This window comes from Balaenoptera physalus (genome assembly GCF_965194825.1).
Source record: "Balaenoptera physalus genome assembly, chromosome: 4".
NCBI classification, from domain to species: domain Eukaryota; kingdom Metazoa; phylum Chordata; class Mammalia; order Artiodactyla; family Balaenopteridae; genus Balaenoptera; species Balaenoptera physalus.
The window spans coordinates 33,279,864-33,307,806 of NC_138891.1; the positions used below are offsets into that span (position 1 = coordinate 33,279,864).

General features: G+C 41.3%; 2 protein-coding genes across 5 annotated transcripts in view; one reads left to right on the forward strand and one right to left on the reverse strand.

Moving 5' to 3' along the window:
- Window positions 1-18,472, forward strand: part of MED12L (mediator complex subunit 12L) — a 318,558-nt gene extending 300,086 nt beyond the window's left edge. For 2 of the 3 annotated variants that reach the window (XM_082459513.1, XM_082459514.1), the window contains 4 exons: window positions 1,008-1,240; window positions 2,664-2,820; window positions 5,528-5,605; window positions 15,613-17,017. In XM_082459513.1, the coding sequence (XP_082315639.1) occupies window positions 1,008-1,240; window positions 2,664-2,820; window positions 5,528-5,605; window positions 15,613-15,900 (756 nt within the window). In that variant the 3' untranslated portion in view covers window positions 15,901-17,017. Of the gene's footprint in view, window positions 1-1,007; window positions 1,241-2,663; window positions 2,821-5,527; window positions 5,606-15,612; window positions 17,018-18,396 lie in introns of those variants that run through there. The other variant, XM_082459512.1, reaches the window with a different exon arrangement.
- Window positions 18,473-22,470: 3,998 nt separating this feature from the next.
- IGSF10 (immunoglobulin superfamily member 10) overlaps window positions 22,471-27,943 on the reverse strand; it is a 303,209-nt gene continuing 297,736 nt past the window's right edge. For both annotated transcript variants that reach the window (XM_082459510.1, XM_082459511.1), the window contains one exon: window positions 22,471-24,394. In XM_082459510.1, coding sequence (XP_082315636.1) covers window positions 22,483-24,394 — 1,912 coding nt within the window. In that variant the 3' untranslated portion in view covers window positions 22,471-22,482. The remainder of the gene's footprint in view (window positions 24,395-27,943) is intronic.

Sequence of the window (27,943 nt, forward strand, 5' to 3'; positions counted from 1 at the left end):
TTGTACTCTATCCCTCTCATAATCAGGAGGCCAGGGATCTTGGCAAGACCTCTAGTTAGGCCAGCGGTTCATACTGTGTCCACAGCTGAAAGGAAGGCCAAGGTTGGCCTTCACAGGCACCGAGCCCCACGGCCTGCGTCCCTGCACGCTGCCTGCAGGAAGGCCATTTGTCCATCACTCTGTCTTCCAAGTCAGAGCCACTCAACTACCTTAAAATGTGGTACTTTGAGGACCTGAAGAGCAGTCCTCTTCTATTTTAATCAGCACTCTGTTCTGTAAATTGTAGATAGTGATGCAGCAGAACCTGAAGCTTTTCATTTATATTGGGTGTCAAGATTTGGAGAATCAGCCACTCACATATTAACGATTATTGGTAGAGTGCTGAAACAGGCTGCAGTCCAACAAGAACTAGAGATTATTGAATAGTCACCAATGACACCCTTATTCTCTGGTTAAGGTAATTGATGTTTTTTTTGTTGTTGTTCTTGTTAACTGGTTGGTTACTACGGACAAATTCATTAGATCCAAGGAAGTGTAGTTACATACTAGGAAAGTGTACTCCATGATTTTAATTTACATTGAGCATGAGTAACTCTTCCGGTTAATTTTGGAAACAACATTAATGATGCTTGGGATTTGTTGAACATTGATGTCATCTGTGCACTGAAGGTAGAGATGCTTGCCTGATTATTTCTGTGCAGAAACCTGCCCTTCCTTTCCTCAAAATAAGCAACTGAGCTTAAAACTGATCTCTTAACCAAGGGAGGGTTCATTTTGCTTTTTAAGTGAAATTTCTGGTGAATCATTATACAAACAGTTCATTCTATAACTTTCGGGCTCTTCTCTCTGCCTCCAGAGTGATCTTCCTCATATTTTGAGTTAGAGTCTTTGAGAACGGCGAATTTCAGGGGGCTCCTCCTGGCTTTGTTTTTGCCCTCGATATCTTAGCGATAGGAAAGCTGGGGGCGAATCAAGACGTTGACTTCCTTCCTTGTGCCTGCCTGCAGACCATGCCCCAGGGCTATACGATGTACGGAACGCAGATGCCTTTGCAGCAGACCCCTCAGCAGCAGCCTGGCAGCGTGGTCCTGTCTCCTACCTATAATTCCAGAACCTATCCGGCTGCGCATTCCAACCCGGCGCTAATGGAAAGACTCAGACAGATGCAGCAGCCGCCGCCGAGTGGCTACGTTCAGCAGCAGGCGTCGCCGTACCTGCAGCCCCTGAGTGGCTCTCAGAGGTGATGCATGTGGAAATAATGATGGCAGTGGGGGACACTCAAATTCTCGTCTTTACCGTGCTTCTTCTAGGACGTGGTGCTTTATAATTGTTCCTACGAGCTTGCATATTTGCATATAATTTTCATCGTCGTCTCATCTTCAGCAGCATCCAGATTGTGGTTCAAAAGAAGCAATGCCCCATCTTGTTTATTCCGTTCAAGTCCCTTATTGTTTGACTCACATCTCCCATAGCATTTGTGTAATATTTTTCAGTGATACCACTATGTTAGCTCCAATATTCTTTTTTTCCTTCTCTTTTAAAAAGGTTTTTTGGCAGTAAATATCTAAGATTAAAAATTGTTGATTATCCTTAGCAGTGCCTTACTAGAATATGTTGATCGGAGCCACAAGCCTGTGATTGCAATACTTGTTGTGCACGGTGCCCATAACACTTTTGTTACATATCTTAGTGTCTACCTTTTCCACCTCAGGAATGGCTGGCAAAACCGGATCATGAAAGACTCTTACTCAGTTTTTGCTTTAATTGGATCTTGTAGACGTAGTATATAGTGTATAAATGCACTGTCCATTATAGCAGCTACCAGCCACGTGGGCTATTTAAATTTAGACTAATTAAAGTTAAGTTAAAGCTCCTCAGTTCTCTGTTGCACTAGTCACATTTCAAGTGTTCATTAATCACGTATGGCCAGCAGGGCCAGCTTCGAAGGTGTGTGACCTGCGCAGTCACATAGGGCGCTGTGTTCAGAAGACCTGCGTGGTTGATTGTAATGCTCTATTGTCACCCGCTCGAAATTCTTACTGATTTTTGATCAGAGAGCCCTGCATTCTTGTTTTGCACTGAGACCCAGAAATGATACAGCTGGTCCTGGTGGCCAGTGGCTATCTTATTGGACAGCACAGGTGGAGACATTTCGGTCACAGTAGAAAGTTCTGTTGGATGGCATTGGTCTAGGAGAACTCAGTTTCATGCAGATTGCTGCACTACAGCGGACAGCAGCTGGACTCCCGTGTGTTACCATCAAAGATTGCAGGTCAACTCTAAGTAATCACTGTTTGGAAAGTTGGCAAGGTTGTTGGTAACACATTTGGGAAAATAAATGAATTTGGAAAACATGCATCATGCTTATTATTTGTCTAATAAGTGGCAGCATAGCATATCGCCTAAGAACTTGAACTTCAGAGCCCTGAAGTTCTGGGTTTAAATCCCACCTGTGCCGTTTGCTGTCTGAATACCTGTGATACCATGTGTCCCTGGGAATCTAGGTTGCCTTACCACTGGTCTTTATTGCATTTGCATTGTACAAAGTGATTATTGAACATGATGGTTTTTCTTTGTGAGTGTGTGCAATGTGCCAGTGGCACTGAGTATAAACATTTGACAGTATGCTTGGGCCTGAAAACAAGTTCTTTATTCTTGACCAGACTGAACCATCAGTCGCTTCAGCAGAGCCCCCTGGTGGGTGGAGGACTCGAAGCGGTGCTGACTTCCGTGCATCCAAACCTTCCTGCGGTGTCCCTGTCTCAGGACCCAGTGAGGCCCAGACAGCCACAGGTGCGACAGCAGCAGAGGCTTCTCCAGGTATGGAGCTGGGAGTGAGTGCAGTGTGTGTGGGGTCCTCAGCGGTCATAGGAAATAATAGACACTTCAGACTTTAATTGCCAAATTCCAGGGAATCTTGTGTATTTGACACTGGGACCTAACTGGTGTAATTTAGTTCCAGTTCGGCAGGGGTCTTCCTTTCTCTGTGCATCTACCAGGTCGTGGACAGAAGAGTACATTTTGCAGCCCATCCTTGCCCTTTCACAAAGGTTCAGGAGGGTAGCTGGATGCCTTTGTCTTAAGAGTGTAAGCCTCAGCTTCCTCAGTCACTGTTTAACTAGAGGCCATGCAATTTGAGTTCAAAATTTCTTATATGTGTATTTTTTAGAAACAGTCGAGCCGTCCAGAGTTTTTGTTCAGATTTCTAGAGGGGTCTGTAATCCAAAAAATGTTCTGTTTAACACCTCCAGTCTGATTGGGCTGTGAAGTTGGAGTGACGCAGGTAGGATACTTCAAAGGGATATTTCATCCTGTCTCTGGTAGAATCCAGAGAGCTTCCCTTCACTTATTTGTCATAAATATTTGAGTCTTCTAGATAAAGGGCTCCTCCCCTTAACACATTCTGGCTTCTCCCTCCCTTGTTTAGGGAATATAGGCTGTTATGTTTATCTGTTCCATTTGCCGTTATTATTAGCAAGCGTATCCTGTGTTGTTGGGTTGGAAATTGCCTGATGAGTCTGGACAGTGGACTCTAATGTTACCAACAGTCCAACTTGAGATGCACTGTCCTTTTATGTATTTCTAAGAAAGGAAAAGAAAGCAACACCAAGAGTGGGAACTCTAGTAGAACTGGGGTACCCAAGGGCTATACTCTTTGTATGAGGTCAATGAGAAATAAACCTGTCATGCAGAAAGGGACAGCAAAGGAACCTGCACGTCTCAACCTTGACATTGGTGGTGGGAAGAAAATATTTGAACCATTAGCTCAAGTGGATTTGAGGTCTGAATTCAGTGTGACCCAAAAAATTCTGGTTGGCAGTGCCAACACTTTGACAGACCAAAGCCACCACAAATCTTCAACAAAACTGGGCTTCACGGTTATAAGATGCCATGAATTGCATCCCAGTTTTTGCCTGTTAAAATGTGGAAAAAACTGTATCACAAAATTGAAAAACATATGGTAATTGGTTTGGGGGGGGAGTGTGGTCTATAGATGGCCAATCCCCCTCATTGCATATATATAATCTCCAGCGTGGCCAAAACCCCTCTAATCCTTAATTTTGTCATAAATAAAATGGAACTAATTATAGTGCCCACCTCTTAAATGTGTAGTGAAAACTAAATATGAAAATGCAAGTGAAGCACCCATTTGGTAATATTACCATTATTATGACTATTAATACTCACAGTGATATTTTCTTAAAATAATTTTTTTCCCAAGTGCTAAGTATATGTTTCAGAATTTTTTAGGACTGATATTTATATTTCTCTGTTTTAAAATTTCTCATTTCCAGATCACTGAGGAAAGTTATTACATTATTTTTTTATCTACCACTTCCTATCTTACACTAGCATTTTTTTAAAGCTGCAAATTTTGAAAACCTTCCTTATTGGTTAACGTGTACTTTTTATCCCAATTAACATGGTATGTCCTTCTGATGATTTTTTCATTACCAACACATTCCTGGGAGATAAGGAAAAATGATTTGCTTCTGCATCCAAATTATACTTATTCCTTTTTTGGTGACTGACTACCTTCATAAAGGAACAGATTAATAATTACAAAGTTGGGGTGACTTTTCCTGAAAGGGTTCACAGAGAGCCCAGTGGATAATTGGCTTCCTATTGCAGTCTCTGTGTTTCTGGTCCAACTTGCATTGTTCGTGTTGGGAGTGGCCTGCCCAGACCTCAGCTAGGATTCCAAATCCATGACCCTTGTCCCTTAGTGAAAAATGCCTTCTGGCAATAACTATTGATTACCTTGCCCTAAAGAAGACAAAGAATTTGAGGGACAGTATGCAAACCAAGTTGGAAAAATGCAGAGGCCGAAAAGAAGTCTGGTGCTGTCATCCTCAAGATGAAGCGTTTGGGTGGAGGAGACTTTAAAGGTCATTGAGACAAACCACCCCTCAATATTTTCCTCTCCTCTGTGATGTTCCCCCTGGTGGACGTCTAGTCTGTGTTTCTTTTGCGACTTGGAAGTGTTTTCCAAGAGCCATGTATTTGAGCCAGCGTTCACGGACACAATTTATGATTTAATGCTGGTAATTTAGGCCAGAACTTCTCACGTCTACATCTTCCTTTAAAAAAAAAAAAAAAATCTAAATTCAAGAGTTCCTCTGGGTACCATAGGGAACGAAAAGATAACTAGCGAGCAGTCCTTGCCTCCCCTGATAGCGTAAGGTGGAATGAAATATGTGGAAGGGCAAATGGTATGAGAGGAATTAAGACAGTGAGTCCAAAGCATGTCCCTGGATAGTGTAGGGTGGTTCACACTGTGGACGCTGTGACTAACAAAGAAGAGAGCCTTGGGGTTGCAGTAGTCTGGAAGCACACGGTGGACCAGATTTAGGTCTTGCCCTTGAAGGAGGAACGATGTTTGGGAAGACAAAGACAGAGGAGGCAGGTGTGTGTCATCCTTGTTGGAGCAGACTAATTAGATCAGAGGCGTATGGGGGGAGGGAACTGGAATGACGGACGTTAACCTCCTACTTTCACATGTATAATTCTTTTTCTTTCTTTCCAGATGCAGCAGCCTCAGCAGTCCTCGCAGCCCCAGGGTCAGACCCTCGGTCTCCAAACCATGCAGCCCCAGCAGCCTCTGGTAAGGCCTGGTGTTCTGAAACCAAACATGTGGGTTTCTTCTTCCTTTTTCCCTTTTTTTTTTTTTTTTTTTTTTTTTTTTGGTGGTGGTCTTTAAAAGCAGATTGCATTTTTCATGTCCCGTAAGATTGTTAAGAACTGAAAAAGCGTAAATATACCCTAGCAGTTTCTCCCCAGCACTTCATCAGAGTAGGGTTGTGTTACTGTTGTAGTCAGTATATTTGTTTTCCTAGAAAGTATAAATAAATATTTGGGGTTCAGTAGGTTATGTAATTTTTCCTCTTTAAATTTCTTCAGACTTTTCCATTCCGTGGGCTAAATATTTATATTGAGAAACCAAGGTTTATTCTAAACAGTGTTAAAATGATAACTTAGTATGGATATGTTTAGAAGATCATCTTAACTTGGCTTTGAGTTTTCACTATAATCCCAAAGAAGCATGAGAGTACTTTCTAAAATATTACCTTTACTGATGTAAAAGAAACTCCGAGTTTAGCCGGTTAGCATTTGCTGCAAGAATTTTCATGTAATTCGTTTCATATAATTTCATGAAATTTTCATGTAATCTTATAATTTGCTTCTATAGCTTGTAAATCAAATTTCAAAATGTTATATGCATAGTACCAATCAACGTGGTCCAAGCCTCAGTACTTTTTACTTTTGCTAGTGCCATATCCCTTCTTTATTACTTACCTGCTACTTGTCTTTAAATTGCCTCTTTTCCTATTTCCTTAAATGAATGTTTTCTAAAAAGAAGCATTTGATCCCTACTCTCAGTGGTAGTGGTCACATCACTTGTCACACACTGGAAATATCTGTAAAAATAAATACCGACTCTGCAGGGAGCTCAGCGACATGAGTTGAGTGAGTACCACCCCTAAGACGAACGGTGTTAACTGCATGTGTCTCACACTTTGGAAAATACTGACGTAGACTCTTTCCAGGACAGGATTTGAAAGATAGATGGTTTTTCAATTTGTAGTAAAGAAGGAACGGTATGGCCAGGGCTATAGTATATTAGTAGGGATAGAGTAGAGTTAGGTGGTAAAGGGCTGAGAATGCCCAAAAAGGACTGGAATAGGACGCCTTGAGGATATTGTATAAGCCTCTGCCTTGGCCATTTTGATCTTCCTTTTTAAGGAAATTCTTCCTTATCATGAAATGTAATCGTTATTTTGGGTAGGGTAAAAAAATAAACGTGATTCTATCACAAAGTTAAATTTACAGGACTAGGGTAGAAGTTGCCTTCAAACTTCTTCGTTACGATTGGAAGCAGAGGGTCAGCTTATACAGAACAGAGATGAGACGCTGACCCCATGCTCCACTAGAACTAAGCAGCATTTAGTATCTTTCTACTCTTCTAATAGTTTCATAAATATTTAATAACCTTTGGTGTGTAGCGAGTATATATCGCACATTCAGTTTTGACTTCTAAGACAGTATTGACATGTTTTAATGCGGTAGGTTGTATTTCCCTCACTGGCTTAAGACACTTCCGTCCCAGAGACTGAGCGGGTCAGTCAGGTCAGGTTCATGATTGTTTCCCAGTGTACTCATAGGAAAGTAGTTCCAGAGAAACAAAGACCTCCATTCACGGTAATCTTAATGGATAGGAAAATGCACACTAGGCTTCTTACGGCATTTTTATTTCTTTTAAGCCGAAATTTTTAAATAGCTACCTTGAGAAGCATAGTGTCTTATTTTGATATTTAGAGCAATATATTATAATCTAGGCAGCAGTTATGTGTACAAAGGCAGGCATGTTGTACGTTGTATAAGTCTTAAGATGGGCTAATTTATCACTTAGAGTAATAGATTTCAGGTAGTTTCAGAATTAGAAGTTATAGGGATGGTCAGTGATCTTGGATTTTTGTATTATCATAATTCTTCTTTATTTTGCATACTTTTGTTACAGCATACTTATTTATATATCCTTTTAGTCCACTTGTTTGTTATTTTGAACAGCTGTGAAGTCAGTCCATTGTCTTGCTCTGCTATTACTTGTTTAACCACCCCACCTACTGTTGAACATTTAGATTGTTTCCAATTGCAAAAATAGTGCTGCTGGGGATATTTTGATATGTATTCTATTGCTCTTTTTTTTTCTGTCTTCTCACAATAAAAGAAAATAGAAGTATAAGAAAAAAGTTCTAATTGTATATCTTCAGAAGAGCAATACCACACAGCCTCAGCAATATTAACAAAAATATTATATTTCTTTTTTATCATTAGGTACTGTTCCTTTTCTCATTAGTTCTACTAAGATTTATTATAGATGTTATAAATATATTTATTATGAACATCTCCAGCAGATCCAGTTTTTGTTACTGGCCAGTGTTCTTCCTTCCCTGTTTGTTTCTCTGCTGGAGACTGGAGTGGTGAGCTGGCTGTTGAAGAAACGCCAGCTCTGATTCATTCACAGCTGCCCTTCACGCAGTCTCAAGGGAGAAGGGATGGTGCTAACACAGCCACCGCCTTCCTCATGACTTGCCCTCCTGCTATCTGGTGACATTCACAAGCTGACAAGTGCTTACTCAGTATGTACAGCGGAGGCTGGCCCTCTGCCCAAGGTCATGGAGCACAGCGGTGACATGCCAGGCTCGCTTCCTGCCACCAGATGGCTTAGAATCTTCGGAAGCTGTCACATGCAAAGTAGTAGAAGCATTAGCGAGGTTGTACTTGTTTGCCAGGGCTGCCGTAACGAGGTCCCACAAAGTGTGTGGCTTAAACAATCAGAAATGTATGGTCTCACAGTTCTGGAGGCTAGAAGTCCAAGATCTGGGTGTCGGCAGAGCTGGATTTTTCTGAGAGCCCTGAGCCACACCTCTGCCCTAGCTTCTGGTGGTTTACTGGCAATCTTTGGCACTCCTCAGCTCGTAGACACATCACCTGATCTTTCCCATCATCCTCTCCTGACATTCTCCCTGTATATGTGTTTGTGTCCAAATTTCCCTTTTTTTATGAGCAAACCAGTCATCAGGTCTAATCCTAGTGACCTCGCTTTAAGTTGACTACCTCTGTAAAGACTGTCTCCAAATAAAGTCACTTTCTGAGGTACTGACGGTTAGGACGCCAACATATCTTTTGCAGGGGTTGGGGCGGGGAGGACATAATTTAATGCATAACAGAGGTCAAGAGGAATATGAGAAGTTTGGGAAGCTTTGGAGGAGGAGGTTGAATGCAGGGGACCTCGAAAGCCATTTGCAGTTGATTCACTGCTTTTTGACTAGTCCCTTGTCAGTCTGTTTCCTTGTTGACAGCAGCAGCTGGGCCTTGTGGGACCGAGATCATCAACACCCCTATAGGCAGGTTGGTCACTGCTATGAAAAGTGTACCTAAGTGACAAAACTAACTTAGAACAGAAGCTAGTGCTTTTTCAGAAGGGGTCATCAAAAACACAGAGAGAACTTTTCTGTGAAGAAAAAGAAAGTGTAAGAAAAGCCTGTGCTTCCAAATTAAATCTGGAGTTGTCATTTGCTTACTTAAGTCACTTATCTTCTGTGAAGGAAGAGCATCTGGAAAGAGAATGGGTGCCCTTGCTGGAGAATTATATTTGGCATCTCTAGCTTTGGTCTAAATTATGGTTCTTGACTTGAAAAAATGCTTTTAAAGCTCATGAGTTGTTGAGATTAAATTGACTCAACTATGTTAGCAGGTCACAATTTTTTCTTTAAAGCTGCTTCCAGCTTTTAAGAAAATGATGTTTACACCATCCTGCTCTGTCATATCTTTTCATCGTAAACTTAGGGTGCCCTAGTTGGGTGACCTGGAAAACATGCTAACAGAAAGCTTTAGAAAGTTGGCTTTTTAAATTGACTGATCCTTATGTCAGTATCATATTATATTGAACATATACTTTTAAAAATTTGCATAATAGCAGCAATAGTTACTTAAATAATTGCATTAACTTTTAGTCAAAGATAGGGTGGAATTGTCATATAATCTTCCTCAAGGAATTCATATGTTCCAGTCAGAGAAATTGAGAAGTTTTTCAGGATGCCTCTGGAATTCAGAATTAGCCAGAAAATGTTATTCTCCTTTTCAAATGGAAGAAATTCGGTCCGTAGAACTTTATTGAGCCAGGTTGCCTTCCTCTGCATGAATTTGGAAATTTTTTTTTCTTTTTTGAAGAGAAAAGAGAAGTAGTATTTATGGAAGGAGGTTGGGGAAGACATTCTTGGGAGATTTGTGGTAACAGGTCAGATACTTTTGATTTTTTCCCTCCCCCCCACTAAATACTATGTGCAGATCAAAAAAGAAAAAAAAAGGCTCAGTTGAAGTTGCTAGTTAACTTGCAAATGAACGCATACTAAATACTCTGAAATCCACCAGCCGCTGGTCTCTCTGAGTGTGGCCTCCGGAGCACGTGTCCTTCTGTCCAGGCCCTCAGTGGAGGGGCCTGGGCAGTGCTACAGTCTATTGTGCTAAAGCCGATACGGATGAAGATTTGTGTTCTGTCCATCAGGGGAACGCGGGTCTGTCTGTGAATCCTGTCCATCGGCAGTGCGGGTTTAAACTAAATGTTGCCTTGGTACTTTGTTCCTTTGCTTACTGTTAGTGTGGTCACAGGTGTCAGGACACAGCGGCAGGAGGCAAGGACTGTGTTTACTCACTTTTGGTGTCCCTGGAATCCAGAAAAGTACCTGGATTTGGGTAACTCATTTGTTGGATGTCACGGCAATGAAGGAAAAAACCCCACCCGTTATCCATATGCAAAGGAAAACACAGTTCAGAGGGTGAGATGTCTACACAAGCTCTGAGGCAGCTAAAGGTCCATCACTAACTGAATCAGCCCTGCTGCTGCTGATGGTGATTAGTCAGTGTCTGCTTCTGCTGCTGGAAGGATGAGCCCCCGTAAGGCAGCTGTTCTGAGACAAAAAGGATTCGGTGACATTTATTTAAATAGAAATGATTCGTTAGTGATGCAGTTTTACCGTAGTAATGATTGAGTAGAAAAGTTAAGTGTTTCTTGAATAAATGTGTTGTCACAATAGGGACTGGTCAAAATACATCAAATACATTTTTAAATTACTTTTTCAGTTCAGCAGAGAATGGTTTGCTGGAGAGAGACTGTGCCGCCTTGGCTGGTGTGTGACTGGCGTTGCTGAGCTCTGTGTTTTGCGCTTGCAGCTGAAGCCCAGGACAGCTCCTGCCTCCGAGAAGCTCAAAACCCAGAACCTCAGAGAGAGGGAGGCAATTGTCCTGTTATACCATATTTCATAATAAAGGCATCTACACAGTGCTGAGGGTGCAGTGATGCACTCTTCAAATGCCTGAGGGAGTCACTGAGTGCTTGAGCTGATCTTTGAAGGAGGAGTAAGAGTTGTAGGAGTGGGTAGGGTAGGGTTAAGGGGAAGGAAGGGTGTTCCAGGAGGAGGGATTAACATCTGCAAAGGTACAGGGGTAAGAGAAACTGGGACCATCTCCTGTATGGAGAGAGTCCAGAAAAATCGTTCCCTCTTCATTTATCACACTTAAGCAGGGAAGATTCAACATACACAGATTGTGGTTTTTCGGGCCTCTAGTAAACCTCAATTGACCTATTTATTGACCTGTTTTGATAAATTAGAAGTTTCAACTGCAACAACAGGGATGATGATTCCAGAATCTAGCCAAGCATCAGACCAGCTGGGGGAACCATTTAAAAATACACATTTCCGGCACATTGGCCCCAAAAATTCTAATTCAGGGGCAAATGTGCTGGAGCAGCCTAGGAGGAACCTAGGAGAATGACTCTTTGAATTTCCCCCGGTGGTTTTGTGATTCCTTAGCCACTCATTACATATTAACAGAAATAAAATTGTTATGAAAAGTAGGCCTATTTATCAAAATAAAAACTTAGAAGAATGACATTGTTTTACATTTCTGAAGCTTTCTTTGACGTCTGAGTTAATGGAAGACGTTCAGTTTGTTGCGATATCACACACTGTGTAGCAGCTGGAAAACTGCATTGTGTACAACCGAGAGAATGAAAGTGAAAAAAGTAAATAATGTCTTAATGTTACTGTGAAAATGGTTTTGACCTTGCAGATACCCCAGTAGACTCTTGGGGTCCGCCAGGCATATTATGTCTTAAGGCCATCCAGCAGACCACCCATCACTCCCCTCGCCACCCCCCATCACACACACACACAAGCTTCCCCGGGCACCTAGTTACTACCTTGACTCCTCAAAACTAGGAATCTGACAAGATCACTACAGTGTTTTGTTCTATAAATTACTCTGTTTGAAACAGACTTTAAATGAACATAAAGAAGGCAGCTAAGTGTTTGTTGAATAAACAAATGTTAAATATTTATGTACTGTGTACGTTTAATCAGCTGATAAATTAAGATTAGATGTCTTTGCAGCCAACCATTTAGAAAATCTGATTATTTTCAAATAAATTAATATTTGGAAGCTAAAAGTTCTAACTAAGGATAGCACTGGATCGTGGTTATTGAGCTCTGAATCCAGAAAGCTGTCTGAATTCCAGCCCCAATACTTAAAACAGGGATCATGGGCAAGTGACAGAAGCCCTCAGAGCCTCAGTTTCTTCATCTGAAAGTGAGAATAACAGCAGTAAAGGTTCACAATCCCTTATATTTATTTCCGAAATTCAGACACCTCTAAAAATGGAAATTTTCTTTGAAATTTCACTGAACAGGCAAACCTGGCCTGAATTCCTTTGGTAGGAAAAGCTCACCTGAATGGACTTGAAGCACTTTTCATTTATTTTACCTGATCGGACTATTTGTGTATTTTCCTGCAGAAATTAGTATGTTTGATTATGGAGTACTTTGTAGACCTTGGTTAGTCTGTGTATTATGAATGTTTCATAGTTAAGTCAGATAGGTACTGAATTCCAAAACACATCTGCCCCAAGGACTTCAGATGAGAGACTTAGGATGGGTCTTACCACATCAGGATTAAATGGGCTAATGTATACCTATAATGTCTAGAACACTGCCTAGTACCTAGCACCATATTAGGTTTTGTTAAATAAGTAGGGTGATATTTCCATACAGATTGCCAACAAACCCATGAAAGAATGCTCAACATCACTAATCATTAGAGAAACGCAAATCAAAACTACAATGAGGTATCACCTCACACCAGTCAGAATGGCCATCATCAAAAAATCTACAAACAATAAATGCTGGAGAGGGTGTGGAGAAAAGGGAACCCTCTTGCACTGTTGGTGGGAATGTAAATTGATACAGCCACTATGGAGAACAGTATGGAGGTTCCTTAAAAAAGTAAAAATAGAGCTACCATATGACCCAGCAATCCCACTCCTGGGCATATACCCTGAGAAAACCATAATTCAAAAAGAGACATGAACCACAATGTTCATTGCAGCTCTATTTACAATAGCCAGGACATGGAAGCAACTTAAGCGTCCATTGACAGATGAATGGATAAAGAAGATGTGGCACATATATACAATGGAATATTACTCAGCCATAAAAAGAAACGAAATTGAGTTATTCGTAGTGAGGTGGATGGACCCAGAGTCTGTCATATAGAGTGAAGTAAGTCAGAAAGAGAAAAACAAATACCGTATGCTAACACATATATATGGAATGTAAAAAAAAAAAAAAAAAAAAAAAAAAAGTGGTTCTGAAGAACCTAGGGGCAGGACAGGAATAAAGACGCAGACATAGAGAATGGACTTGAGGACATGGGGAGGTGGAAGGGTAAGCTGAGACGAAATGAGAGAGTGGCATGGACTTATATACACGACCAAATGTAAAATAGATAGCTAGTGGGAAGCAGCCGCATAGCACAGGGAGATCAGCTCGGTGCTTTGTGACCGCCTAGAGGGGTGGGAGGGAGACGCAAGAGGGGGAGATATGGGGACATATGTATATGTGTAGCTGATTAACTTTGTTATAAAGCAGAGACTAACACACCATTGTAAAGCAATTATACTCCAATAAAGATGTTAAAAAAAAATAGGGTGATATTTCCAAATAAGTGTGGAAACCCCTCAATAGAAAAGAAAGCTCTTCTTATTTTACTAACATTTCCACATCAATAAAGGTGTTAAAAAAAAAATAGGGTGATATTTCCAAATAAGTGTGGAAACCCCTCAATAGAAAAGAAAGCTCTTCTTATTTTACTAACATTTCCACATCAATGAAAGATGAGTTTTTGTTTTCTTTTTTCCTCTTGAGTTGGGCAATAGGAAAAAAAAAAAAAAGGAAAAGTGCTATTTTCCTGCTTTGTATCAGGGAAAATAGTAACTTTGGTGGAAGTGTACCTTCCTTGTTATTTGGAAATTGAAGGCACTTTAGAATTACTCATTCTGTTCATTTTTATTGAGCACCTACTATGTGCCTGGCAAGCTGGATACTAGGGCTACATAAGGGAATAAGCCCAAGTCTATCCTGCAGTCACGCATAGTCTAGTGGGAGAGAAATAGTTGAGCCAGTGGTCATGCCAAATACTCGGTTTTAAAAGAATTAACCCGGCAATGCCTTCTAATTTAGGATTGCCAAATAAAATACAGGACTCCCAATTAGTTTGAGTTGCAGGTGAACAATGATTAACTCTTTAGTAGAATTATGTCCCAAATATTGCATGGGACATACTTATACTAAATGCAGTATTTGTCCTACGCAATATTTGGAATGTACTTAGAACCAAAAAATTATTTATCGTTTATCTGAAATTCACATTTAAGGACATTCTGTATTTTCATTTGCTAAATCTGGCAACCCTACCTACGGTCCTGGGCTATTTTCAGCCATATTGGCAAGCTCTGAGTAAGAAATAGATATTGCACTCATATTGGGTAATTGAGTTTGTAAAAGAAGACTATTTATAGAGGTATGGGCAGGGTTAAAGGACACTAAGGATGATGAAACAGCCGGGGCTGGAAGCAGTTACTACCCCCAGGTCCCAGAGGGGCAAGAAGGAAAGAAACAGAGAGGGCCACTGACAGGCGCCATGGCCATCCCAGGGTGAGATGCGTTCCACCAGCACAGACCCAGTAGGAAGGAAATTGGCAAAAAAAAAAAAAAAAAAAAAACCCAAAACTTTATTCTGCTCTCTCCCGACTTCACTCTGCTCCTGTCCTGCCATCTTGGGAGTGCCCCTGCCCTCACTAGAGGCCGGGAGGCCAGGGGGCCGGCGGCACTCCATACCCAGGTGGGTAGGGGATGGGCCTATGGAGGTAAGTTAATTCATTCCGATGTGTATCTGATTAAGATATCCTTGCATCAGAACACATCCTTTGCTACGACAGTAACAAGCCAAGGGGAAAGAAGGTGGGGAGGGACAGAAAGGAAAAAAGAAAAGGAAGAATAGAGTGACAGTCTGAAATTTGAAGGTCAAGGAAAAAAGTGAATCAGCACTATGAATGATTTTAATCAAAGGTAATTTTGTTTCCGCCAAATAGGTTCTTTTTCCCCTCTTTGGAATAACGATCTCGATTTCTTGTATCAACTTAATGGCTAGAACCAGGGCCCTCGGGCCCTCATATTATGCCGGCACGTGTACGACCCTGGAAGCCAGCACCTCCTTAACGTGTGGTCCTCGGTGCCTCACCAGGCTCGCCCCCGCCCGACCTTCATCCTCCGTCAGGCAGGAGGGCACAGTCCCAGATGAGTCCAGGCCCCTGCCCTCCTCACCACGCTCTTGCCTCCATTCGCCCAAGGCCAGGCCTGTGGTGCTTGACCCAATCCTCCCACCAGACAGCTTTCAGTTTGCTGATGCAAATGGTTTGTAACATGGTGATACCAACTAGCCAACTGGTGAAGGCTGAGGTAACAAGGGTATGTGAACCACTGGGCACGGCTGGGCTCCTTCTTCAGGGCTCTCCCAGCAAAGGCTAGGTCACCACCCGGAGACAGGTTTTGGAATGGAGGGGGCACTTTCAGGTAATGCCCAGGTGTCCACCAGGCTTGGCTGAAGGTCCGTGTCCGCGCACTGGGCGTGGTCCTGCGCAGGGCTTCAAAGCGTGCTGCAGACCTGCTCTCGTCTGTGCTGAGCGCTGATTTCCCTCCTTTCTCTGGGTTGCAGTTTCCCAGGCAAGGCTTGCAGCAGACGCAGCAACAGCAGCAGACGGCCGCTCTGGTGCGGCAGCTCCAGAAGCAGCTTTCCAGTAAGTACCCTCCGTCCGGAACAGGTGGCTCCCGGGACGTGAAAAACAAGCCAGTGAGCAAAACACAGGTGGCAGTTCCTCAAAAACGGCCTGCACACCGTCTTCCTTGGTGCCGTTTTCGTGGGCGTTTTAGTCCAGGCCCTTCTCATTTTGTTCGTGTTGGTTTGAATGCTTCTTTTCCGGAAAAGCCCCAGGCTTTTCCTTGAGTTCAGCGAGGATGTTTTCCTGTTGCTTCTCTTTGAATCTGGGAATGTTTCTTTCCAGCTGGGGTCCCTGTGGAACGGCAGGTGCTCTTCTTATAAAGCTAGATGTCCCAGAGAGCAACTCTGGGCTGATACCCTCCAGTGTACGATGGAGGAGGTGCCCGCCCCGCCCCCAAGGCTCAGATAGGGAGAGGCCAGCACCAGACCTATCCCCTGGTCACTAGGGCCATGACCGCTCTTACCACGGCACCCCCCTGCCCTTCCTGATAGCGACTATGAGAAATCAAGACCCATAACGCGGCAGGCGGCATCGCAGGACAGCGTTTCTCCCCGGTTCATCTTGCTGCTGTGCCGGCGTGCTACCTTTCGAGGGCGCATGCCGCCAACCATTCCATCAGACCTCATCCCGGTGCCAGCAGCCGGCTCCCGTGAATCCAGTCGCCCTGTGCTGGAGTCACGGCATGGGCAACTCTTTTAGGAATGGGAGCGAGGCCCCTGTGATACAATGAACATTGGCCTGGAAGTCAGGAGACCTAAATTCTGCTGCCGGCTCTATCACCATTATCTGGATCATGCAGTTTTTCATCCATACAGCGAGCAGGGAGACTAGCGATTTCTCGATTCTGTGCTTCTGAGGTACAGAGCGACGAGCAGCGAGTTCTGAAGGCAGTGAGTGGTGTGGCTCTGGTGGGACATTGTAGGGAAAAGGGCCAGTTGATGACTGAGAGGGGCAGCTTGGCTCTGGTCTGAATTTCCTGGCTGGCTGCTGCCCGTGTGCTTTCCTGGGCAGAGGGGGCACCTCTCTTAGACCCTGTGTCTCTCCGAGGGCATAACCAAGGTCTGTTGTTGTTTTCCTTTAAAAATATTTCCCTCAGTTAAATCATGTCAGTCTTTTCCAACAACTGTTCCATCGGTGTGGTCTGTTAAACACATGTGTGGTTAAAATTTCACTGTGTTTCATCAGCTCCAGAGTTCACTTTTTTTTTTTTTTAATTTATTTATTTATTTATTTTTGGCTGCACTGGGTCTTCACTGCTGCACGCGGGCTTTCTCTAGCTGCGGCGAGCGGGGGCTACTCTTCATTGTGGTGCGCGGGCTCTAGGCACACAGGCTTCAGTAGTTGTGGCTCGCAGCTCTAGGGCGCAGGCTCAGTAGCTGTGGCTCACGGGCTTAGTTGCTCCGCGGCATGTGGGATCTTCCCGGACCGGGGCTCGAACCCGTGTCCCCTGCATTGGCAGGTGGATTCTTAACCACTGTGCCACCAGGGAAGCCCCCAGAGTTCACATTTTTGCACGGCTAAAGAGAGAATATAATTTTAAGGTGGAGACAACATGTTATATTTTAATTTTTTTTTCTAGTGATTGGAGGTATGTACCTATGATTTTTATGGAGTAGCACCTATCTGGGGAGCATACTCTTGGTTCCTATTTCCAAGGGCTCACAGAATGCAGTTTTTGTTTTTGTTTTTTTTGGGGGGGGGGTTTGCCGTCATTTCTGGAGCACTTTCTTGGACCCATGACTTTACATGTATTAATTCACTTGATTCCTAAACCACCTTGTGTGACGAGGTATTATTGCTATTCCCGTATTACAGACGAGGAAGCAACTAAAGAACAGGGACATTTTCTCGTTTGCCCAAGGTCACTCGACTAGCAGCTGGGACTGAAACTCAGACTGTCTCCTTCCAGAGCCCACCTCTTAACCACAACATGTATTCTGATGCCTGACATGAGCAGTGATGCCAGCCTCCTTTGTTGAATAAGGGCAACTAAGCTGAGCTGCCCACTGCACAGCTCCAGCCGGCTGCATTTATGCCATAATCCGTGTGAATGGGGCCTTTGGATTTGAATAGTCCCACCAGAGTTGTGCAAGCAGTAGCTATTTCTAAGCCTGTGTCATTTTTTTGAACCTACTCACTGTTCTTTATCTGTCCAGGTGTGCATATAGACACATGTGCACATAGACACATGTGCACAGGCACACACTCGCGTCACACACACAGCCTGTCTCTCCCATGCATACACTCTTGCACGGTTCTCTCTGATGTATCCATGGCCATTTGCAGAAAATTGCCCCTTTCAAGCTACTTCTCTCTCACCTATTATAACGTCAGTGTTAAAGTAGAATCTCTGATGTGCTTTTATAAAGTTTCCAGAACTTTTCATGTTCTATGATACTTACAGTCCTTTTTTATGTTAGTATTGAGATGTTTCTTAGCTCAGGGATACAGACTTTTGACGGGCCAATGACCCTCATCCCAAGACCTCTTGCTGGCCGTTGTGGGACTCTGACGTAGAGGTGGCCCCTCTGCGGAATGAATTCAGCAGTGGTATTAAGACCTGGGCCGCACAGGTGTCTGGGCTAGTGTTATACTGCCTGACCAGTCAGTCTGCTTTCAGTACCAGCCTCAGGAATAGAGGAACAGTGACAAGAGCGTGCCATCGATCTGTGGCATCACTTTGCATCTGCAATTTTATTGGAGTTTCTTTTTCTCATTAGGTAACCAGCCACAGCAAGGAGTGACTCCCTACGGGCATCCTTCACACTTCTGAGTCTGGAAGAGAACAAAGACATGAAGTTTTTCGTTTGCACTGAAAAATAGAAAATCACATTTAATGCATTAGTCATCTTTAGAAATGTCCCTTTGTTCTTTCATTTCTTTGGCGTTTTCCTATGTTTTACGCTATATTTCATACAAAGGTGTTTAAACAAAAAGTAAAGGAAAAGGTGTGGTTTGGTTTTGTTTCATTCAGTTTGAAAGTAGGTTTAAAAATGTGGATCATGTGGGCCTAACTCCAGGAAGAGTTTGGTAGCAGACCTTTTGAAATTGGTGCTTTTATTGAATCTCGTAGTTATAGAAAGAATGGATTATGGTGGATTTAAAATATTTATGTATTCATTAATGATGAAGTTTGGTTTTTTTTATTTTTGGGGTTTTTTTTTTTTGTTTTATGGGGTTTTTTTTTGCAAACTGTGCCGGACCAAACTACTGATTTGAAAGGCATGTCAGATCTTGACAGGAGAGCAACCCATTTATTCTGCATTCACCTTTGGTGGCGAGTTGGACATTTATTTGCATCGCTCTAATTTGAAATGTTTGTAATTTCTTAAGCACTTTATGAACTTTGTTCTTATTTATGTAGGATTTTTCTTTGCTTCTGTTGTGGTCAAAAGGTGCTGAAACAGATTGTTGCTTAGTACTTAAACTTCTTAGACCAAGAACTTAACCCAAGGCTTCTGTGAGAGCCACCCTAAGGTACGTGGAAGCCTGTTAGAAGTAGCTGTACTACTAAATTTGTTTTCAGTGGCGAGATCATTGACCAGAGTCTTTGTGAAGGTACAACATGTAAATTCTAAAGGCCAGAATGAACCACAGTGGAATTGTTCCAATTATTTGCCAGATTTGGCAAAAATGACTCTGTCCAGTTTTGGTTCTCCTGAACCTTATGCCAACTTGAGAAAAAAATCTCGCAGCTGCCCTGAGATTCCACAGTGCTCAAACTTGACATGGTTTCCAGAGAATCTGGCCCCCAAGTCCAGGGGGGCTCTGGTTTTCATAAGAGATGTATTTGCTGTTTATTTTGTATGGTAAGTATTTGCTATTTTGAATTTAACTATTAATGTTGGTGTCTGTCTTGGTTGTGTATTGCATATACTGTATTTATAAATTGGTGCAAAAAGCACAAGTAAAGTAAATTATACATCAAATTTATTATAAAGAAATAGTAACTATTTTAACTTTGTTCAAGTATGTGGTAATTTGCTCCTATTAGAGTAAAAAATACAGTAAATTATTATCAGTTTGTGTAACTTAAGAGTATTCCATATAATATTTTTTTAGATTTAGATGCATAAAATTTTGAATGTGAAAATTGCAGGGCATTTTAAAACATGTGGGGGATATTTTCCCATGTTCTGTGTTAATTCATTTTCTTTTGCCATATGAATTTACCTGTAATGTAGTCGCGCATACTGTGAATAGATTTGTCTATAATGAGCAAACCATGTAGAACTACTTTTTTTAAATGTAGCTGGTACAACTTTAGTAGATCATTTCCTTTGCAAATCATTATATAAATAATTTATATCTTCCCAGGTGAGTTACTCATTGCAAAGTTTGACTCATGCAAATGACCTCAAATACATGTCCGCTTACTTTGCTGTGGCAGCATCCATGTGAACTGCTTTGTACACTGTGAAACGATTTCGCTCCAGCCCGCTCATTTCATGTTTACTCTGGGCTGGAAAAGACTTTGCCAAAACATTAAAGACCATTCTTTTCACTAAATTAACATGTTCTATCTGCTTTCAGAAGATGAATCTTGACATTTCAGCTGGTTTTGTATATCAGGGTTTTTTTTGTTTTTTGTTTTTTCCCTCTTGAGAGTCATACTTAGAGTTCATGAAGTTATTTTTTCTTCAAAGTAATCTGTCATATAATGACTGCCTTGGCAAAACAACTGAAATGTGAATGTCGTGCCTAGTGAGTACCGGTCATGTTCTGTCCTGATTGTTGTTTTACTTCTTCTCAAGAATTACTGGTGTTTAAAATGCCACTTTTCAGTTTGAACCATATATATTTGTAGCTCAATATTGCAAACAGAAGTAAGACTGTTTCAAGAATGAGTGTTATAATTGCATAGCATTTGTATGCACTTTATATTTTGCAGAAGTTAGTGAAATTAATTTATTAATCATTTTGCACTTGAAAGCTGTGGGGCATAGCTTTTTGTTGTTGTCGTCTCCTTTTTTTTTTTTTAGGTGGGAAAGCTAAGATATGGTAAGGCCCTATAATTTGACGATTCTACAGAGAGTTGAGGAAAAACCTAGAACTGGTTTTCCCCTGTGTCCTATACAGAGAGAAACTGGAATTTTCAATTCTGTTCTTATCATATTTCCTCCCACTTAATCCTCTCTCCTGAGAGTTTTTTTCTTTTTTAGAATATGCATTGATTTGTCTTGAAATGATCACAAAGGAAAGCCCTGTCCTTCGGCAGAACCTGGTAATTTGCTTGGTGAGACAAAGAGGAAATTATCTTAGGATAAGATGGAGACCCCAGTTTCCCTTAAAGACTTTGAAATAGAATGGAGTTGGACATAAGAAGCCCTTAGATACACCTGTTTACACAGTAGGCTTCTTCCTAATAGGGTTACATTTGTCCTCTTTTTTTTAATTCCTCTTGGTCCAGAAGTAGAATGAGATCACTGTTAGAACGAGTATCCCTTGACCGCTTGTGGCCACAGGATACCAACGTCAAAGAAAGAACGTAGGAATCAGGTCACCTCTTTAGGTGGGGCAAGCTGAAAGTTGGTGTGATGAAAACACGATGAAGTGAGTCCCCCCCCATCATCTGTCTCAACTGATTGACAGGGGCAAATGTAGTTCTCGGTTTTGTGTGCTGAGATATCTGAGCAAGACCTATGGCATTTTCTTCTTTTTCATTTATTGTCTCCTATAAGTCTTCTTAAATAATAATAGGCAAATAATTGAATAGATGCTGGAGAAATTACACTGGAAAATCCTAGCCTCTAGAGTTAGTTAGAAAAGCTGAATCATATTGTCCCTTAAATTAATTCAGGTTGAATTAAGCATGTAATATAAATAAATTCAGTGAATTACAAAAAGCAACATTTTGTATAGGGTTGATCAAATTTTAACTACAGTGAAACTCCATTATATGTATTTGGTCTATATTTTCCCGAACATTTCCCTGTCACAAAGGATTATCACCTTATAGAATAAATGCTCATAGAGCAATGATGATTGATTCCTCCTAAGAAAGTGTTCCTAATGAACAAATAGTTCCAGACCAGGGGTGCCTGAGCTAGATTTTGAAGTTATAAAGAAGTTTCAGTGTATTTTAAAAACTTTTTAATGGCTTTATTTGGGATAGATGTAATCAACCCCCTTTTCACGTTTTATGATGTGCAGGTGTTAAGTTGCTTTTTTACAAGTGGAACTTCAGCCTGCATTTATTTTTAAATGCAGTTATTAAAACCTTTTTTTGTATTCCCCATCAATGAAAATTTTCAGTGTGCACAAAATGGTGAATCATAAAAGAGTTCAGCGCTTATTTTCTGTGGGTTTTAGTAAAATATTTATAAACTGACCACAGTATTTATACATCAGGATGGCAAATTTACATCGACCGCAAATTTAATCTTTTCCGTTGTGTCTGTCCTCAGCGCCATGCTTGTAACATTGATTAATAGAAGGTGGACACTAGGCAAATGGTAATGAAAGAAAGAAAAAAAAAAGTCCGTTCTTTAATGAAGAATTCAGGTACATTAGCCACTTGTTATTTTATGGTCGATCGTTTTCTCTTAATGTTCATTGTTATTTGTTGGCAAAATAAAAGTGCCTTAAGTTAAAAGTTTGTTTTGAGATCCATTATAAAAAAAATCAGTATCAGTTCATAATGCATTTATTTACAAGTCCTTTTTTTTTTTGCATGTCTATTATAAATTTAATATTGTAAGTGTATTCAAATTCATTTACATGCCTATGGCTGCCTTTGATTAAACTTCTTCCAAAAAGTAAATTCTGTCCAGATGTTGACTTTGTTCAGGTAGTTTTATTTTCTGTCAGATTACCTGGATGTAAGTTGTTGCGTAATCACTTCCAAGTGGATTCTTTGCTGTGCATCTGTATATCCCAGAATCTGAGGTTTGAGGATTCTGAATGACTAGGGTACCTTGTGGGTGAAAACGTTGAATTCCATGTGTCCTCCCTTTGTGTGCCCCTGAGAACAGGGCGTGGTCAGGCATCTCCCATGTGATTTCTGGCTTGGGGACTCCCAGGGCCACACAGTGGAGCTGAACGGCCACGCCTGTCCTTGTGAGGACGCTCCTGGGTAGGCGATTTGTAATTCGGGGAGGGTAGGCCACAACCATTACTGGAATAGTAATCAGTGCGTGGCCAATACTGTTTTGAGCCTTACAAACGTAGCTTCCTCTGTCATAAGCTGTTGCCTCTTTGATGACTAAGGTGCCGTTTTCATGCAGTATGTATTTTCCACTGATCTGAGGCCTGTCTATTACATAACCACTTGGCACAGTCCATTTGATACGTGGCTTAGGGCTTCCATCAGAGACACAGCGCAACGACAGAGTGTCTCCACTGATACTGTAAACTGTTCCTCGTGCATAAGTGACAATCACTGGCTTTTGGCCAATTTCTAATACAATTAATTTCTCAATATAGCCAACTTTATTTCTTGCTGCACACCGATATTTTCCTGCGTCGTCCCGAGTCGTTTTAGAAATGATAAAAGAGCCGTTACTTGCTATTAGATACTGAGAATTTTTTGGTCCACTGGGAAACAACTGTGTGCCATTTGGTAAAATCCAGATTATTTCAGGTGGTGGGTTTCCATCAACAGAGCAATTCAATGCTGTGGACTTTCCAAGCTGGGCAACGATTTTTTCATTAAGTGGATTTCTGAACGTCGGTCTTCTCAGCATTTCCAGTACTTCTAACTGTACCACCAGCACACTCTCTCCTCCTTCATTCCGAGCCACACAGGTAAAATTGGCTGCATCTGAAAGCCTCACGTTCCTGATTTCCAAGGTTCCGTTTTTATGCACTGTGATTCTGCTTCCGTAGTATGGAACTGTGAGGAAGATATTGTCTGGCGTGACCCACATGATTTGAGGAGATGGCGTCCCTTCGGCTCTGCAGCCAAGGTGTTTTTTGGAATGCCTCACTGCCGTGGCTTTAATGATGGTTTTGTCTGTATACAGACCATTGATTAATGGAGGTTTGGAGACAACGTCCAGTTTGTACATTTTGGTGTCATCCCCACTGGGATTTCGTGCCACACATACGTACTCTCCAGAATCGAGCAGTTTCACTCTGTTGACGGACAAAGACCCATTGGCGTGAAATGTGTACCTGTCCTTAGAGAATGAAATCATGTCACTGGAAGGCAGCAACCAAAATATTTTTGGCTTGGGTTCCCCAGTGACCTCACAGTCAAGGACGGCTGTGTCTCCAGCCTTGACTCTCGTGTTGGTCTTGTAACCCTGCCGGATCCGTGGGGCGGCTGTTATGACTGTTAGGTGGACTTTCATTTCATCCTTCCCTAGAGTGTTCCGGGCATGGCACGTGTAATCTCCTTCCTCTGCCATCCCAACTCTGTTGAAGTATAAGGTTCCGTTGTCGAAGAGGGTGAACTTCCTGGTGCTGGGGCCACTGTCGTCGGCCTGCATGGCGTTATTTATCATCGTCCCATCAGGCAGACTCCAGGATATCTCGGGCACTGGTGAGCCGGAAGCCATGCAATCGACTTGGAAGTCTTTCCCGTGAAACACTTGCTTTTTAAAATGTTGCTTGTGGTCAATTTTGGCAGGTTTCCGTCTTAGGCTGACGTGCATCAGGGTCAGATCGTCCCCAATCTTGTTTCTCGCCACACACAAGTAGTCCCCACCGTCTTTTTCTGTTACTGATCCAACAAACAGGGATCCATTTGGGTAGACATGGATGCGGCTGCCCATTCTGAGGAAAGAAGAGACTGATTGAGTATGCAGGTATTAGTAAGGGGTGGGAGATTTATTTACACAGGATTAGCTTTATGGACATTTTCTTAAACTGTTGGAATGGAATTAAAATCAGTACTGGCTTCTTTACTGTCTTTTAAGCTATTCTGAAAGATGAAATTAGCTGAACAGATATGATTAGTGCAGACAAACAGTATGTCTTAGATGGACTTCAAATGAATCTCCTTTGCATTTCAATTAAAAAGAATTTTAATGGTGACGAGAATATTAGAAATACCAGTTTCCTAGACCCATGACTGTCTTGACCACTTTACACATCAAATGATCATTTTGTGGTATACGTCAGTAAAGAACAACTTTCATACAAATTTACTTGCTCAGAAAAGATACCAGGTTTTCCTTTTTAAAGAGATATTAGTAATCAGTTATTTGGTTAGAAAATGAGTTTTCTTTTTTTTATAAAGAGAGAAAATGCCAAGGTAAGACACATTAGAAGCTTACTAAAGCATCTGTCTTTGCAGGCAGCTGTACCGTGACTCTGGTCTCTGTATTATATTGAACTTCATGAAGACCATTTTTCTCTCTGAAGCCACTACACAGCCTGCTATTACCACATTGAACCATCAGGTGGCAGATCTTTCCCGGTAAAACTAAATCTAGTTTTTCAAAAAGACCAGTGGAAACTGAGTAACTGCTAAAAGCGCAATCAAAAACACCCATAGGTGGAAATCTCCGTACGTTTTTCGGCAACATGAGCTAAGCAGGTGGGTGAAACGAGAGAGAAAAGTGTGGATGACCTTTCATAGCATAACTGCTGAGCAAGTCAAACAGCCTAAGTCATTTTTTACCTTCAAGAAAACATACTGTAAGTAGGAAGAGTATTTGTTGTAGGACAACTTACAAGTGCTGATATTCTTTTTTTTTTTTTTTTCCTCAAGCCTGGAAAGAACTTGTCTTGCATATAAACCAAAGGAAGGTCATCATAATGGATGCACTTAATAAAAGGAATGGAAACTACAAGGGTCTTTGCATTTATTTTTTAATCTTTAGGTAGTTCCCCACTATACAGCCAAAAAAAAAAAAAATGATACTTAGATGTAGTAACTTGCCCTTTTCACCATGCTACACTGCCACCTGCTATCATCATTCTTTCCTAATGCTTTCTAAGAGCTCTGTTTCTCAAACTCGGGTGCACATTAAAATCATTTGTATAAAATAGTGCTGTTGCCTGGGTCCCACCTTCAGAATTTCTGACTTAATTGGTGTGGAGTGTGACCTTGGCCTCAGGACTCAGTTTTCCAAATGACTCTCATGTGCAGCAAAGTCTGAGAACCACTGCTCTAAATCTTGGTATTTAATGCAGTTCCCTCATCACCTGCATCAGAATTACATGGGGTCTAATTTCAGATGCATATTTCCCGGTTTCACTGTTCAGAGATTCTGATCCAATAGATCTAGCCAGGGATCCGGGAACCCACTGTTTGACAAACTTCCCAGGTGACTCTATGAACATTAAAATTTGCGAAACAGTCTCAAATTTGAGTGTGCACTATAATCACCTGGACAGCTTTTAAGAACACAGATTCAGCGTCAAAACACAGAATCGGATTCAAGTTCTCAGGTGATGCTAATGCTCTTGGTAGGGGGACAACCCTTTGAAAACCAATGACTCAAAATGACCTTTCCTCACCCCAAAATCTGATGCATCTGGAAGTTGTAATATATAAAAAGAGAACTGTAACTGTTTCCTTTCATAAACTGATATTTTTAAGGGAAAATTTACTTTTGAAAGTGGAAGTTTTCCCTGAGTAAAAGAAAGGGAATTCTTTATGAAAATTAATGCACAGCCAAGCATCTGCTGTCTTTTAGAGCAGTGTTTCTTGGACCTTATTGTGCATGTGATTCACCTGGGGATCTTTTTAAAATGCAGATTCTGATTCTGCCCATCTGGGATGGGGCCTGAGTTTCTGTTCTTGTAACAAGCCCCCAGGTCATGAGAAGCAAGGTTCCAAAGAAGAGGAAACACAATTCTGTCCTGAAACATAGGTCACATAAGTCACATTTAAAGTCATGGAGGTAGACCAGTAGTGCTCTAAAAGTCTGAGATGATTAAAAAGAAATTCAGAAAAGGCAACTGTTCAGCTGACAACTAGGCTTTAAAAATTAAAAAGTTTTGCTTATTTTGTTGATGGTGGAATAGACTTGGATGAGCATAGCTATGATGAAAATTTTCGTTTTTAGAATCTAAAATAAATTCAGACTCACAGAGCCAAGAAGTGGCAACAGGAAGGACTTTTTTTTTTTTTTTAACAGCAGAAGTGCCCTTTTAATTTCTTGACATCTAAAGCATCTAAGTAAAGAGTATTCTTGCCTTTCTGAGTGGGTTAGTTACAGAATAATCACTGAAGTGTTCAGTTAGCAAACAAGTTGTAGTTCATTATAAAAGCAAAGAATGACAGTACCTCTAGTGGACCTGTGATAGCATCTGTGATCTTACACACTCTGTTGCCTCTTCCAAAATATGAACAATCTTTCTGTGTTCCATAAGTGCTTTCCCAAAACAAAATATAAACAGCCTACCTAATATCTTTGCTATTAAACTCTGAAAGATTTGTTGGACTACCTAGGTCGAGATTTATTGGTCAAGATTTATTCTGAGATGCTAATGTGTTTTAGACATTCCTTTGGATTAACTTTTTAAGACATTCCCTTACATTTTTTCACACCTCTTCCATTCTTAAAAATTGACCTAATGCCCAGTAAACATTTTAGACATTGTTTTTACAACCTAAAATTTGAAATTTATCTGTTATTCCCATCACAAGTGTAATGCCTTCTACACTTCTTGCATTGGTTTCTGCATGGGTAGTGAAATTGTATTCAGAATTACACAGAATAATGAGCAGTCTCTGGGTAAATGAGAATCACCCTCAAGTGCTGCAGGGTGATTGATTAAATAGACATGCTGATATTATAATATTATATACAAAAACTGGTAAGCTATTGAAAATATTTGATGCTACAAATGGGTATACGTATAGTAGATAAGCATAAACAATAGTAGATAACAAGCATAAACATGGGACTTGTGAAGTTTACATTTCATAACTCAGCATTTTTAAATTTAAAATCTAAATTCAATTTAAGATTTAGGTAATTTTCATGACTTATTTGAAAAGCTTGAAAATTAACATTTACTTTGGAGTTAAAGATCACAAGTTAAATTCCTTAACTATATCCGTTACCAACTTATAGTTTGACACTAGAAAAAAATCTATTCTTTTAAGCATAAACTCATGTATAATTTCTCTTGCATGGATATTTTCCACTAATAAATAAACATAGAGGCGGAGTCAAGATGGCAGCATGGGAAGATGCAGAGTTAGCGTTTCCCCACAACTATGGCACCTACCGGCCACTGGTAGGGGACTCTGACGCCCAAGGAGACGGGAGGAACCCCAAAGTGAACCGGCAGGATGTAGGGGGACTGAATGGGGAGGTGAAGTGGAGGCCAGACAGGATCAGCGACCCTGAGGCCGGGGAGATC